Source organism: Merops nubicus, unplaced genomic scaffold (assembly GCF_000691845.1).
Source record: "Merops nubicus isolate BGI_N331 unplaced genomic scaffold, ASM69184v1 scaffold26326, whole genome shotgun sequence".
Lineage (NCBI taxonomy): Eukaryota > Metazoa > Chordata > Aves > Coraciiformes > Meropidae > Merops > Merops nubicus.
In genome coordinates this window covers 1-15,729 of record NW_008616697.1, presented here as the reverse complement: position 1 = coordinate 15,729, position 15,729 = coordinate 1, and the positions used below count along the sequence as shown (strand labels likewise).

General features: G+C 41.4%; 1 protein-coding gene across 1 annotated transcript; it reads right to left on the bottom strand.

The window, feature by feature from the left end:
• Positions 1-1,422: 1,422 nt before the first annotated feature.
• Positions 1,423-15,474, bottom strand: DDX24 (DEAD (Asp-Glu-Ala-Asp) box helicase 24). The gene is made up of 8 exons (XM_008942887.1): positions 14,754-15,474; positions 11,914-12,291; positions 10,095-10,248; positions 9,195-9,710; positions 6,998-7,073; positions 6,214-6,402; positions 3,651-3,784; positions 1,423-1,654 (listed from the first exon to the last, which is right to left on the bottom strand). The coding sequence occupies exons 1-8, from the start codon at positions 15,472-15,474 to the stop codon at positions 1,423-1,425; spliced, it is 2,400 nt and encodes a 799-aa protein (XP_008941135.1).
• Between the last annotated feature and the right edge of the window lie 255 nt (positions 15,475-15,729).

The window sequence follows — 15,729 nt, the reverse complement described above, 5'->3', positions numbered from 1 at the left end:
TCCAAAAGGCCTGAGACAAACTGAGTGTTGCAGGGAAAGCTTCATATATAATTGACAGGCTATGTATGCTTATGATTAAACTGTCATAGCTCTTCTTCAGTAACACAAGGAAGCAAGGGAAAAGCCCTCCAGAGATGAGGGAGTAGGGGAGCCTTCCGTTACTTTCATAGATGAGAATAAAGAGTTTGTTGTTCTCACATAACCAGCAAGTGGTTGGAGGGGCCACTCAATCCCACAAATTTCTCTTTGACTACATGAGTAAACTGATGCCTCCTATCACAGCAGTGACATTAGTTCTGTATTGTATGAAACAAAACCTCAGCCTGAATCTAGAGCTGGCAGGTGAAGGTTTCCTGTGCTCCCACCAATACAGACCCCGTTGCTATGTCTTACCTCTTAGATGCTTTTCCCCTCTCCTTGCCTAAGTGCAAAGGGCATCAGCTATGAGGAATTTGGAAATCTCAAGTGAATGAAAACAAACACAAGCTTTGGGTTTTATAGCAGATATAATGTAACAAAGATTCAAAAAATATTTTTCTGATTTTTAAAAATAGTTTTTAAAATTATTTTGCACAGGTCAGGTTAAAATGATTTAAAAGCATAATTATCAGGAAGCAGTCTTCAAAAGTGACATTTCACTGCATCATCACCTTTTCCATTAAAGCAAAGGTCATAGTTCTAACATTTTCAAATACAGACAACTCCAAATATATATTACTAAAACAATGCATAGCAACACTTATTCCTCAAAATTCTACCCATCTGCCAAGGTCAATCCTGGCCCATTGTTAACTTGACTGTTTTTGCACATTCAAAAACATATTAACACGGGACTAAGGGAATTAGACCCAGTGGAGGACAGAACAGAGAAATATTACCAGAGGAGAAAGAAAATTGGGAGACGTTTCCATAACCAGAATTGTAGACCTGTTGCTAGCACTATCTGTATTTGGTACCTTTCTCATTGAACTAGGTGTAGTAAAAGCCAAACCTTCCATTAACACCAGCTCAGACCGTACTCAGCCTGTACATGGTCTTTCATAGTACCTTCCCCTTTAAGGACAGGAAAATTCAAATCAAGTTTCATCATTCCAGTATGCCCACAGTGAACTCTACCCATCTCACAAAAAGGAGTAATAAACAGAACTATTTCAAAACCAATCAACTTCTATTAATAGAGTAAGAAAAAGTAAGAAAAAGAAAGAATGTAAGAAACGAAGATCCAAGACAAGATTCAACAGTAAGTAACCACACGTTAACAGAGTACTTTACATCAACATTTTGCTTTGTGCCTGAACCACCAAGACACAGGCAACAGTCTCTGATATTATGTGTCTTCTCAGCTGAGTAGCTCCATAACCACTGACAGCCTAGTGAGGATTGTCCTTGCTTCCCTCGCACTGAGTGATCTTGCTCTGTCATTCAATTTGATTTTATTGATTTCTTCTTCTTGGCTTGTTGTTTGGACACAGTACCAAGAGCAGATTCTGAATTACCCACTGATGTCTGAGGCAGGAGTAGTTTTCCAGACTGTGTTGGGTACTTGGTCTTCATAAGGACTTTAAACAGTGGCTGGGACAACATATGCTTTAATTGTTTTTTCATCCCCTTCAGCATCTTTTGCTTCTGGCTTTCTTCTTGCTCACTAGCTTTTCTTCCTTGGGGCAGAAATGAAATATACAGAATGTTACAAGAGAAGAACTTGCATTGGCCTCTTTCACCAGGCTTCTGTAGGACTAGGGGCAGATATTAATCTCATCTATCTTTCACTAACAAGGTCACGCAACTCCCACAGTCTTCAAGTCATCTGTGACACTGGCAGATCACCCAGGCTGTCCATCAGATAACAAGACCGAGAAGAATCCTGACTGTTGAGTAGCTATACCCCAGGTATCATTCTGCTAAATCATTCAGTTGGCTCTTGACACAGAAGAGACTTGGGAACAAAAGGAAAAGGGGCCCAGGAGATCAGCTGTCAACCCAGGGCTGCTAGCTCAGGCAGAAGTTTCTGTTTATTTCATTACATTATGTGTGTCTCATTTCAGCACCTCTAAAGCAGGGAGTCCTTTCCTCCTTATACATAAAGACCAACAAGGTGCTCAGATTTAACATCACTTGTGAAAGAAGGGCATATAAAAGACTGGAGAGAGTTAATATGGTCAGAGGCCCGAACTAGAAAGAATAAATGAAATCAAGGTTGCTGTAGTGTAAACTGAAAGGACATTATTAAATCCTAACAGTATAAAAAGCATTTAATTTATGGGAGGAATGACCAAGATTTTAATTGGTCTTCAACAAGCTATGGAAGAATCAGAGACGGAATACAATTTAAAGCATGAATCTGGCAAGATTCTGAGTGGCAATTACAAAGTGCTTCACTTGAGAGACACTACTGAGTTGGACTGGGTGTGCTGTTTTGAAACTCATTTCCAAGCACAGCATACTCAGATTGTGAAAACAAGACAGAGTGCTAATTATCTGAGAGAGCTCCTGAACAGTTTGGGCAGAGACAATCAGTTCTTGCTTGCAAAGTGGTTGAGAACAAGCTACTCTACTCATCAGTAAAGGAAAGAAAAAAATTAATCTGACCATGCTTCAAAATTAAGGCATCTGCAAATTCAGCAACTAACAGGCTACAGGCAGCTTAAGCTGAAGTGACCTAAGCAGAACTCCTATTATAGAGCATGCCTTCAAAGAACTGGTAGTAGATCACACCTTCAGCTCCTGAAGTTTGAATACAACATGGGATTTTACAGTGCATCTAAGCATTGCAAAACTTCATGGCATTGAACTAACAGGCACCTGTAGTTGCACAGCCCTACACATTCTCTCAGGCACAGCCCGCAGAACATTTAATTTTTAGAAGGAAATAACTTCTTATATTTTAACACACTACCAAAAACCCTCAGCAACTCAAATGTAAGTATTGGCCACTTAGCCCACACAACTCAAGCTATGTAAGGCTTGCATAATTTTTGGTGTTTGCTAGTGCTTCCTGGGTATTCCCATGCAGAGCTGTCAGGCTCCTGTCCTGCTGCCTGACTACAGTGGGGTGGGAGAGAAGTGGAGAAAGCTTTTTCTTTGGCACAGCTTCCCTTTTCCAGTATTAGTTGTGGAAAGCAGTGGGACACTTCAGTGAACTTTTAACTGAGTCACACACAGATGCCTTTAGATCAAGCACAGTGGACACCTGCAGTTTCCATTTTTACTACAACATGGAAATACAAGCTATAGGTGATGAAGAGTGGACTGACAGGTGAGTGCAAAGATTGAAAGTACAAGAATATCAGTGTCCATGCAGCAATAAAATGGGTGACCTGTTGCTCAGATAAAATGCATGAGATTCAAGCAGGACATACTGGGCTGCTAGATTACCCTAAAATGTTTGCCAGAAGCTAAACAGCTCTTGTCCTAAGACACATGGACTTATCTCTGACTGGCAGAATTCACACCTCACTCCCTCAGCTCCAGCACCAACCTACTGGAAAATCACCCTGAAAACACCAGCAACACCCTGTACTCAGTAACACCACTCCTTTCCTTCCCCCTCTCTCCTGCAGGTTTTAAGAGCTTCTCTGCCGTGGTGGGGATCCTTCTGGACACCAGTGCTATGGGACCAACTGAGCATACCCAAACAGAAGTGTTTTTACTTGCCCATAAGCATGTCATCATCAAGATCAATCTCGAGAGCCTCTGCAGCTTGCTGGAGCCAGGAGTCATGTTGCCTTGCCCGACTGTTGAAAAATTCTGCCTTCTCTATCTGCCGTGCCAAATTCACCCTCTCCTGCAACAAAAATAAATTTTAGACATTATGTTCAGGTTTAAATGGGGGTGGGGAAGGCACTTTAGCAGAATCAATGTTTGAGAGCATGCATTACAATGCAACTGAGATGCAGATACACTTGTTCTCTACTGGTGTCCCAGATATCCAATGTAATAAAGACATGTAATTGTTTGCTAAAGTGTTCTTCTTCAGATCCATAATAAAATCTGACTTCTAAAACATTTCACCTACTGAACATGCCTGAATGTTAACACCTTATTCTTTAAATAAATCATTACAAACACTTCAGAGAAATCAAGGACACATCATGGCTCAGATACCAATAGTTTCCAAGTGACATATTTATGTAGTACAGCTGGATCTTAAAAGTTACTAGTCTCAGCAAGAAGAGACAGCTGCTAGCTTCATCCTATTGAAGAAGAAAGCTCCTGCAGGCCATATGGAAGGACCTACTCATGCTCTCAGAAATGCACCTGGACCTTGTTTAGGCACAGGACAAAATGTCCTGTCCTTCTTCCCAGCTGCACACAAATAGAACAGAGATGTCCAACAAACCCAAACCTGACCTGCAGCCTTCCAGCTGGGCCAAGCTGTCTTAAATAACCTATTCATTATGGAAAGAAAACCTGCACTGACAGCAAATAATAATTAAGCCAGCAGCAAGTTCTGTGGTTTGGAATGTGCCTGTGGGTGCACAAAACAAACCCTGTGCAGGACACCCTGACCACCACAACTGAATTATCTGGTTCTACACTGTAACAGCACCAGCCAGAACTGCCAGGTAATTAACCCAGAGACACAGAGGAAATTAAATGTACAGCCAACTAATAAAACAAATCAGTCTCTTCTTTTTAGATCATTACAAGAAATTTTAAATACTTTTTCCATCTTTATAAAACTTGAGTCCTTTTTGGTCTCTCCTCTACCCTGGCTGACCAATTCTATTCCTCTCAAGTGTGAAATCCCTTCAGGCTTTTCCTGAACTTGAAGGCAGGCATGCAGAACCAGGGAAGGAGCATGCCAAAGGGACAGACAAAGAACTTGCAGCACTATTAGTCCCAACTACAACGGCTTTGCCATTAAGCCCAAGGCAAAGTGGAAGTTTTTTTTCTGGGGAGAGGAGCACTATTATGGATAGAAGATAGTGAGATGGTGGCAGGAAAATTGAAGCGTGGAAACAAAAATTATTTGCCCATTAATTGACAGCACAAGGTAAGAGCCAAGAACTACTCATCAAGAAACATAGAAGGGACCTCTGAAGAAACGCTCGAAAAACAACAGATTTCTTTCACTAACCAGAAACATTGGGGAGGGGGGGAGGGGGACTTGGGGATAGATGGAAAAAAATAAATCAAAATTCTCTGTGTTACTGTATTACTACCAAGAGGAAAAAAATGAGCCTGTGGATTCATTTGTCTTCCTCCTTCAGAAAGCTGCATCTCTTGGCAGATTCACACTAAATACCCCATTTGCAGCAATCTGGGCTTAGAAACTTGCTGACGTGAATCCCAAGGTGAGGACACTACTGCTGCCACTGGAGTAGACCCTGGGCCTGGTGCAAGCCAACCAGATAAACATGAACCAGAATATCACAAGGAAGATCTCTGTTGCACTGACTGCTTGCCTTTTTCTCCTGTTCTCAACGACTGTGCAATATTCAGATAGTCCAACCCCAGCCGGATTTCTTTCAAGCTCAATATTTAAATATGTCCCATTGATACATGGCTGAAGTCATCCAAACTGTTAAAGAGACTGCTGAGACATGAAACGGCCTCCTATTCAAGAAGCAGAAAATCTGCAGTGACTAAATGCTTTCTGAAATATATGGGTTTGTAAATCCTAACCATTGTCTAATGTTGTGAGTTAGTGAATGGCTGAATTCTCCTTCAGATGGGCAATAACCTAGAAAAAGGAAACATAGCTGGTCTGAAAGGGTTCAGCAGCAGCTGTGACCTCACAGTACAGGAACTTTTAGAGAAGCAGACAACTCACTATTTCAACTGAGAAGAGGTGGATGAAGACCACTACAGATCCCTAGACCTGCTACTGTTCTCTAGTCCATTCCTAACACAAGAGGCTTTAAACAGCATACTTAACAGAGCCACCCCAGCTCCCCAGCCACAAAACATCCTCACTTCCCTATACTGTTTTTGGGAAATCTGTCAGGAGGAGCTCTACATAATGTGCAAGAAAAATGTGAGCAATGTTTATATTGGAACACTTTTCTCCATCCAGCTATTGAGGAGAAATCAAATATTGCTTAAAGATAAACTGCAGTTTAAATTTTCAACATTTCAAACCTTAACTTTCAAAATCCAAGTCCTGAAAAGTAAATTGCATCTGAAACTTGCAAAGAACATGATGGGCAATGCAGTAATATAGGTAAGCAAGCAACTACTCAGGCTGCAAAGAGATTGTTGCTTCTTTACCTTGACAGAAGTCATGCACTTGGTTTCAACTGGGAAAAATGGCAGCTCTTCACTCTTCTCCAAAGTTTTATAAATTTTCCTAAAATTAATCAAGTCATCAGGGCCAATCAGCAACAGGCTAAGGCCCTCATTGGCAGCTCGGGCTGTTCTGCCGCTTCGGTGAACGTACAGCTCAGAAGTACGAGGGACCTGAAAATATTCAGAAAAAACATGAAGCTGGACATGGAAAGCTGGCAGCAGCCTGTCACGCTTTGGCCAAGAGGCAGCCAGAGAATACTGGGTTTTATACACATATGGTACATTGCACATAGCACAGCTGGAGGTGAAGTAAAAGACGATGTCTAGAGACACTTTTTGTTCTCTGGTCCAGTATCCTTCCTTGCATAATCTTTCGTGGGTCTCCCCTAATGCTCTATCATTTCACTTGCAAAGTAGGAAAAAAAACTGTGTGTCTCCTCAGAGAAGAGTTACAGGGCTGAGTCATCTGACACCTCTGGATATCAAAGTTAAGCAAAACCCAAGGAGAATGACATCTGTTATGCCATTTCTCATATATAATCACACATCCATGAAGTGCTAACTACCACAGTCAGTCACTCCAGCAATGAGACCCTTCAGTACAAAGCACTATGGACAGTTAAATTCATAATGATTAAATCTCTGCACTCAGGACTACAGGATACACAGGACCGAGAATCACAGCTTTATAGCGTTCAGGGTTTGGATCAGCCAAAGCCTACTTCAAAGCCAAACAGCAGAAGCAAAAACATTAAAAACATTTAACCTGATAGTGGATGACATGCTGCACGTTGGGAATATCAAGACCACGAGCTGCAACATCTGTTGTCAGGAGGACACAGCTACAAAAGCAATAACATTTAATGAAGTTGAAGAGTAAACCACCTGCCAAGGAACACACGCGGAAGACACAGCAACCTAGAATTCCATCCCACCAATTTAAGGAACAGATTTGCACTACGTCATATGCTGGAAATATGCTATTTGTTTCCCCTTACAGAAGACCATAGCCAGCATTACATCAGAGGCAGTCTTGAAATAGCAATTTTTAAACTAAAGGAAAAAAAACGCAAATGTTACCTTCAGCAGGTCTGTTCTGTTTCCAACAAAGAAATTCACTACCTTGCTGGATCCTGGTTTTCTGTGCTTTTACTCTCTCCCAATTCACAGGAATGCTAGCACAAATCACTGCTCAATGAGCACCTGGAAGGGGTGTACGCTCCCCTTCATTACATCTTTCAGTGCTCTGCCCAGGCTGGGCTTAAAAATATCTTTAGCTTGGTATGACCATTTAATTAAAAACAGTTGATTTTTTGGCAGGACAGACATGTTATTACAAGTCTTACCAGTTAAGAAAAATCAAATTATTAACATTATAGATTTAGTTAACAGCTTCTGGGGGCTAAAATATCTACTACCAAGTTGCATTCAAGTAAGTTCTCTCAGTAAATGAAAAGCTAGAAATATAAAGGAGGAGATTCTGTTCAGACAATGAGTATTTCTCCTTATCCCTAGAAATGAAAAACTATTAAAAAAAAAAAAAGTAATTCTTTTATAACATCTTCTTAAAACATCTACTACAGAGATGAAAGTCTTCCCAGGGTATGGGACAATTAGTTTTTAAAAACTCTCCCAGCAACTGAAATGAGTCACTTGCAGGTAATGGGAATTTAAGACTTCATGGCACCTGACTGCATACTCTATTACTACAAGGTTCAAAGCAGAAATAAACAGAGAAAATTCTATGGCTTGCAATCTGCAAGATGCCATGACAGATGATCTCATAGATTTCTTCTTGCCTTGAAAATCTGCAGTCTCTGGAAATGCCTTGTCTGACCTAGGCCAATGCTATATTTTGCCAAGTGATGCTGCAGATCTATCATGGAAATTCAGCATCTGCTCTCCCTGCCTGAATCTATTACGAAGGTACAAGTTCCCACATGGTCAGATAGCACGTCACAGCAGGACTGAACTGTGGGGCTTATGGAAGCACTGAAAACACCAGCCTCTTCCCAAAGGCCATCCCAAAGCCAGCAGGAAGCAAATTCTTAAAATGGCAGGACAGACAGATAAACCCGACTGCCCACTGCTGCTGAAAGGCACAAATGTCCCTTCTCTTGCAGTGCTCTAGGACATCTTGACCCCCAGGAAGATAAGTCACCTAACTAAATCTGCACAACTGTAACCCAGTAAAAACTGGTTAGTTGTCTGATGGCTTAGTGAGATGAAACAAGGACCAAATGAGCTGCAGAGCCAAGGCACAGAGGCAGAGGTGTGCAGGAGGATTGTAAAAGCACAGGGCTGAAACAAGGGCAAGTGACAGCTCCTTCAGCACCAGTGAGCTGACAGACCACATGACAATTCAGGCTACAAGAGACCTTAGGGGGTCTTTAGTTCAACTTCCTTCCCAAAGCAGGATAAACTATAAGGCTGGGTCAGGCTGCTCAAGTCTTTATCCAGCTGAGCCTCAAAAATCTCCTAAGAATTTGAAGAACTGTTCCAATGCCTGACTGTCCTCACAGACAAAATGCTCTCTCTTATCTCCAGCCTGAACTTCTCATTTCGACTTGAACCTGCTATCCCTCATCCTCCTACCAAACACTACTGTGATGGAGCCTGGCTCCATCTTCTTGGTATATTCTTTTACAGTGGATGGCTGCCATTAGGTCCCCAAAAAGTCTTTTTCCCAGGTGATACAAACCCAGTGCCCCCAGCCTCTCCCCCTTGCAGAGCCAGTGCTTCTTGACCATTGGTGACCTTCCACTGAACTAACTCCAGCTGATCATCTCAACCACCCTACGAAACCTCATTGTTAATCAAAAATAAACTGGGCTCATAGATGGTGGGCTTGCACCCATGGCTAACTCTCCCAGCCGTTTCCTACTGTAACAGAGCTGCTTCCTCTCCCTACTACCCATTACACCATTTTGTTTTCTCTACTAGGAAGCAGAAAACCAATTCACCTCTCTCGCTCAGCAAACCTTTCCAGGTTTTTCAGCCTCTGCTTTTGGTGCATGTTGGCGTGCAGAGGAAGGGGCTCACAGCTCAGGATTGTGAGGAGAGAGCTGAGGCGTTTTACACAGTCTATGCTGTTTGCAAAGACCATGGTTCTTCCTGGATACTGGAGGAGAAAGTAATAGAGATAATAGTCCTTCTCGTTGGTATTACAGTGGATTCTGGTTTCTGTCAGAGTCTCAACAGTAGCCTCTTTCCTTGTTAAGTCTATTACTTTGGGTTTGCCCTTTATTCCTACTTTTTCCATTAACAATTCTAGTTTGGTCTTCTTGTCCATCTTTTTAGCATTCTTCTTCTGTAAAACTCTTGTGGGAGTCTGATGGACTAAAGTCAAAGTGGCAGAAAACACAAAAGTCTGTCGGTGAGGGTTATACTGTGAATCATTTAAGACTTCCAGCAACTGAGACAGCTCTAAGAAGTGACCTTTCTCAACCATTCGATCTGCTTCATCAATCACAAGGCACCTGTCAAATAGAAAACACACAGTAAAAATACACTTGTGTAGATAAATGTAAATTTAATATACTTTAAAAGAACTTTCCCTGCTAAATACAGAAGGGAAGTACTGTGTGTAAAACCCAGAGGAACATCAAGTATGCTGAGGTGAATACAACCGCTTTCCAGATTTCTTTTTGAAAAATCAGGTTTCTAAAGGAAACTCTGAGGTTCTTGGTACCAGCTTTAACTGACATTTCCCTCCATCATATTACCACTGTGCATTTCAATAAAACACTCTGGCAGAGAAATAAGTGAACTTATGTAGTCTAAAATGATCAGTTAGCAAATATAATCAGTATGCAGTGGCAGCCAGTCCAGCATCCTGCAGTTATGCTGAAAGGCACCCTTACCTGAGCTGCCGAAGATTTGAAAGATGTGGGTGTCTCTCTTTAACCAGCTCCCACAAACGGCCTGGGGTTGCAATCACAATTTCTGGCTTTCGATTCAGCACACGTTCTTGCTTCTGTGCAGCCATGCCTCCAACTAGAATTGCAGTCTTAATGCCTAGAACATAGAAATGGTAGTTTTTATCTCACTCATTCATCAGTGAAGGTCTTTAACATACAGCCGCTCAAAGAAGCATTTTTAAAAGTCTCTACTACAACTTTCAGTAAGCGTTTTGGCCAGAAAACTTCAGGGGCTTTCTGTAACACTGAACACACAGCAATGGACTCAATTTTACAGAAAAATCCTCATTATAGTTAGATGCCAAAAAGAAAGTAATCTTTCTTTTAGTGCACCTGTCTTCCAATAGCAGGAAGAATCACGTATATCCCCCATACCTGCTAGCCTTGTTTACCTGTACTTCAGAATCTCATGTTTTGTCAATTATATCGGCATGAACAAGCATGTCCCTGGTATGAATAACCATCAGGCCCCTCCAAAACTAAGAGTGATAAATGCTTGTCTTGCTAACAACTGCTCATTTGCTATGGAATAATCATAACAAGAATGCTCCCACCCAATTAATGAGTCTCTGGACTGCACAGTAGTGCAGACCCTAAATTAGCTTTAAGCAATTTCCTCAGGTACTAAAAGGAGCTTAGCTTTGGAACTCACAGACTCTGCATATAGCTTATTCCACTCCACTCTTCAAACAATACACTGTCCCATGACAACCTCAATGTTACTACGCCAGGTTCCTCCACTATCCATGCTACCACAGATCTCTCTTCCCTACTGCTTGCAGAACTCTCTGCTTCCAGGTGGGGATTTTTTTGCCAAGTGATTTTGAGACAACAAAGAAAGCCAACATCAAAACATTTTCTCTCCTAATGCAGCACCTATACATCACTCAGGCAGCAGATTTTTACACACAAATAGCTCTGCTCCTATCAGAACTGTACTGACATCAATTGATTACTTCAGGCTAGGAGTTAAAATTAGCCTTGTAATCAGCTGTACACTGACGAACACAGCAGGACGTAGCGATATCAAAGGAAGATGTGCTTAAAAGCAGCTCATTGCATTACATATCCTCTTCAACAAATAAACAGTGAAGTGCAAGGAGATGCTTCCCAGTTCTCCCCATCTTGAACAGTTTCACATCCTCACTCATTCACTTAACAGACACGTTGACCTCTGCTTTGGAAGAGAAAGGAACAGGATGGAATTGCTTTCATCAGGCGTAACCCCCCGCAGCAATCTGCTGTGGCCTGACTGCTGCGGGAGGCAAATCAGACAATCCAGCAATGCCTTCTACACTTAAAATGTATGGCCATAATTTATTTGATAGATAGGTCAAAATAATATGTCTAGATATATCTGTATCTATTATCTACACAGGCTGATAAAAGGCTATCAAAAAAGAAAATTATTATATATATATAAAAAACATATATGTGGAACTAATCTACATTATACAAAACAAAGTTAGCTGTGGCTGGGTATCTAGTATTGACTCTGTGTTGCTAAAGCACAAGTCAATAGCTATTTGAAGGAAGAAACATTTTAAAGCAAAATACCCCACACCAACTGTTTACTTCCACATCCATCTCACCGAAGAATCTTAATGCATTTCTCAAACACCCATGACTACAAACCCTAACCCTTCAAAAGCTGCTGCAATTTTATGATGCAGAAGAAACCATGGCAGACATTCTGGCTCACCACCAACGCCAAGATCCAAATCCAGTGTAATGAGGGACATGACCCATGGGGTTTACGTACCTGTAAACTTTGCAACTGCATCGATGTGGTGTTTTACTTGTACAGCTAATTCTCTTGTGGGAGTAAGGACGAGCCCCAAAAGAGGCCTCTTTTTATGGGAGCCAACAGCATGTGCCTCATCACTGGAATCAAATTCAAAATTATCCAGCACCTTCACACAGTCTGTTGTGAAAGATGCATCATCTTCATCTCTGCTGTCTTCAACCTGCTGATGGGTTAGTTTTTCTGCTTCATCCTCATTTTCCCATCTTGTTTCATCACGATGCTGATGGGACTCTTTAGAAACACTGTCATTTCTGGTTGTTGAGCTATTTGATTTTTGCCACTGCAGCACAGAGTGAATCATTGGAATTGCAAATGCAAGCGTTTTGCCGCTTCCTAAAAAAAAAAAAAGAATACAGGCTGACAAATCATTTATTTGAAAAGAAAAGCAACAGCCAATCAACACTGTTCTTAAAACCGAAGTTGTAAAAGACACAACCTCTTGATCTTTAGAAGACCAGAAACTTGCAGCAAGAGCATCTTTCACCTATTCTCTTTGCACATCTCCTGAGGTCACCAACAGCACACTTCTGGGGAACAGGTATTTTTCCAGCCTCTAGCAGGTCAGGAAGATTCATTTGTTCTGAAAGTGTTTTTTTAAACCTGCAGTTGCAGCCAAGATATTTTTAAAGAACTGTATGCCCTTAAGGAGAATACCATGCCCTAATTGACAGTTCTGATCAACATTCTCCAAATAAAGGATTAGCAAATGAGGCCAAGGACAAACCAGAATGTACCTGAAGGATTTGCTTCCATCTTCAACTTACAGTACTGTGTTTACAACTTTCTAAGAAACTGTATTTTGAAATACTCCCATCATCTAATTTCCTGATCTATCAACAGCTCACAGTTTTAGCAGAACATCATTTTTTAAGGTGAAAAACACTGGTGATCTCAAATTAAACGTAATGCAGTTTGGCTGGTGCAAATGTCAGTACTGCTAGATTATGGCAGTAATCTAGTAATAATCTAGTAATTAAGTACAGTAATCAGGACTGTTCTGTAGGCACTAGGTTCACCCACAAATTAAACATATAATCACCTCACAGAGCACGTTATCATCACAACACACAGATCACATACCATAGCCAGGCCTGCAAAACCAGCAGGAAAGTATACCTTGGTACCCCCAGACACTACAGCTCAAGCTAATGGGTTTTAGATTTTCAGATTTTAGACATAAAATTTGGTTCCTTAACCAAAAACTTCACTAGTTCTGCATGGTAATGAACAGAACTGGTTGTATCCACTGTAAAACCAACAAGCCTTGACATCTCCTGCACCTGATCTCCACAGGGATCTCTTTCCACTATCCCTGTATTGCTACCAAAAAGGGAAGATGAATGCTTCTTCCACCTGCCTCCTTCCTCCCTCAGGCCCAATGCTCAGGGAACCTGTCAGGTGTAGAAAGAAAGAACTGGAGAGTCAGCCTCTTCCAGCTGCAGCATTTTCTAACAGACAACTGTCCACAGCTTCTCTCAGGTTTCTACAGGAACACCGGTGGCCCACAGGGCTCTCTGGAAAGAACCTGGCTTTCTCTCATGAAAGAAAATAACTGAGCAAAACACAACCCTTCTACCTCTGGGCTATGCAAAACTAAACAGCAATAACACAACCTGCCATCAACTGTGCTTTCCATTCTGCAGATAGAGGAGGATTTGCTTTCTAGCACTGCCAAAATGGTGCTTTTTTGCAGCACAAAACTAGCACTCAAATCTTCAGTCCCATCTTCAAAAACACTCCCTGTGGGGCTTTTCAACCTTATTAAAGCTAACAGCACCAGCCTCGCTTCTAATTAAAATAAAAATGCAAATGACTGTGTATCTTATTAGTTACTATACCTTCATACTCAAGAGCAATAAATGGCTTTACAAGACAAGCAGTGAGATAAGGCAACTGGAACAGATGAGAAGAATGCAAGAGAAGCCCTTTAAAACCAATGTAACTTCTACTTATGCTTCCTATTTTTAGGTGGTGGGTTTTTTTTTTTGTTTTTTGTAAACCTTGCACCCCTGTAGAAAACAAAGCCTGAAGGTATGAGCAGCAAAAAAGTAAGAGGGAACATGATGCTGAGACTTCACAGCATTAAGTAAAAAAGGAGCTATTACAAAGCTCACAAAGGCTAGCAACTCAAGGACAAAGGCGTGAGTAGATCACAAGCTGGAGAAGAAACAGAACCTCTCAAGTTACTAATGGAATACTCACTTCAATCACAAGCATCCAGAAGGGCTGGTGTCAACGTACAGGCCAAGCCCAGAGACAGAACAGGGTGAGCCTGTGTTGCTACGATAAAGGCCTAGACAACATTGAAGCCTAACACTGTGCCTAGTATTTATTTACTGCTCCAATCTTGTACTGAATCATTTTCAGAGGAGCCTAGTTCTCTGCTTTGCCCTGGCACAGGAACATCCCCAGAAGTCAGCCTGTTAGAAAAACAACCCTGTTTGTTTCATTAATTCAGCTCTTTGCAGTGTATCACCTTACAGTTCCCAAAATAGGAAACATTTTGAGAAACAACAGAAAAACAGAGTTCTGTCAAAAGCCTAAAATCTCCTTGAGACCTCAAAGATTTGTACACTGCGCTTTGTAAAGATGGAACATCCTGTGTTTTTAAGTTACAAAGCTGTAATATTTCACAAGGAATTGTCACTAATATATCAGATATGCAGAAGCTACCAGCTCTTCTCCTACATAGAAATGCTTCTTCTGCTCCATACGAAAACTCAGAACCATGAGCTGCATTTAAAGAAGGGAGATGGGAAGTTCCCAGCATACACAGCAAGTTACCAGACTTGTACCTGTTTCTGCAGCACCAAGAACATCCATATGATCCCGGATGGCAGAAGGCAAGGCTAAGGCTTGAATAGGAGTTGGAGCACTAAACCCCAGGTAGCTCAAGGCCTGCAACACTGGTTCAGGTACAAACAGGTCTTTCCATGCAGACACATCAGCGTGGTGATCAGCCGAGGCAGACAAAACTTCTGTTGTCCAGTTTTTAACTTTTTTAGAAGTTGATACTGCTGTGACAGCTTCCTGAGCTTGAGAAGATTGATTTTTAGCTACCTTCTTTTTCTTTGGAGCATCTTTTGTGCTTGAACTGCTCTCAGCCGCATGTCTGTGGTGCTCACAATCCGCCGCTCCAGTTACTGCGTTACCCTTTGCCTCTTTATTAACTGGCACATTAACTTCTGTTACGTGAGGATCAGTGCTTTTATCTGGTTTGCTTCTCAAATCTTTGTTTTTCTTCTTCTTTTTGCGAGGAGTGACAAGGGCTTCCTCCTCATCGTCTTCTTTTGAAACACTCTCAGCCTTTCTCTTCTTCTCTTTTACTTTCCCCACTTTGGAAGAATTTACTAATTCGTACTCTGTAAGTTCCTCCAAGCATACTATATTTCTAAACTCCTCATCAGCAAATAAATTTGGGTCGATTTGCACAGTTTTCCATTTTCCCATTACTTCAATGCCTTTTCGTTTCAATTTAAGGGAAGATGTAAACCTCCTTCCATTTTTGGTCTTCATTTTTACCTAAAAAAAAAAGGAGGGGGGGGGGAGAAGGGGAGCAGATCATCAGATCAAAAGAATGCTAGAAAACAAATTAAAACAAACGGGAACACAACGCATCTTTACTTTTTTTTTTTTTATATATACATTACTCCACACATATTTTTCACACAGTATTGCCTCACACCAACGTGAAAAATCTTAAGGGCAACTACAGCAGGCCAGGCCTAGAGCCCGGCTCCCGGGCAAAACCAGAATTGCCGTGTAAACCTC

Bases quoted from the DNA above. Each gene is read 5' to 3' on its own strand.
- DDX24 (XM_008942887.1), bottom strand. From the start codon at position 15,474: ATGAAGACCAAAAATGGAAGGAGGTTTACATCTTCCCTTAAATTGAAA. The intron at 7,074-9,194 runs GTGAATTGGTTT...TTGCTTTTGTAG, and splicing joins AGGTTTGCTGAGCGAGAGAG to CTGTGTCCTCCTGACAACAG. The intron at 6,403-6,997 runs GTTAAATGTTTT...GAATATTTTCAG, and splicing joins AGCATGTCATCCACTATCAG to GTCCCTCGTACTTCTGAGCT.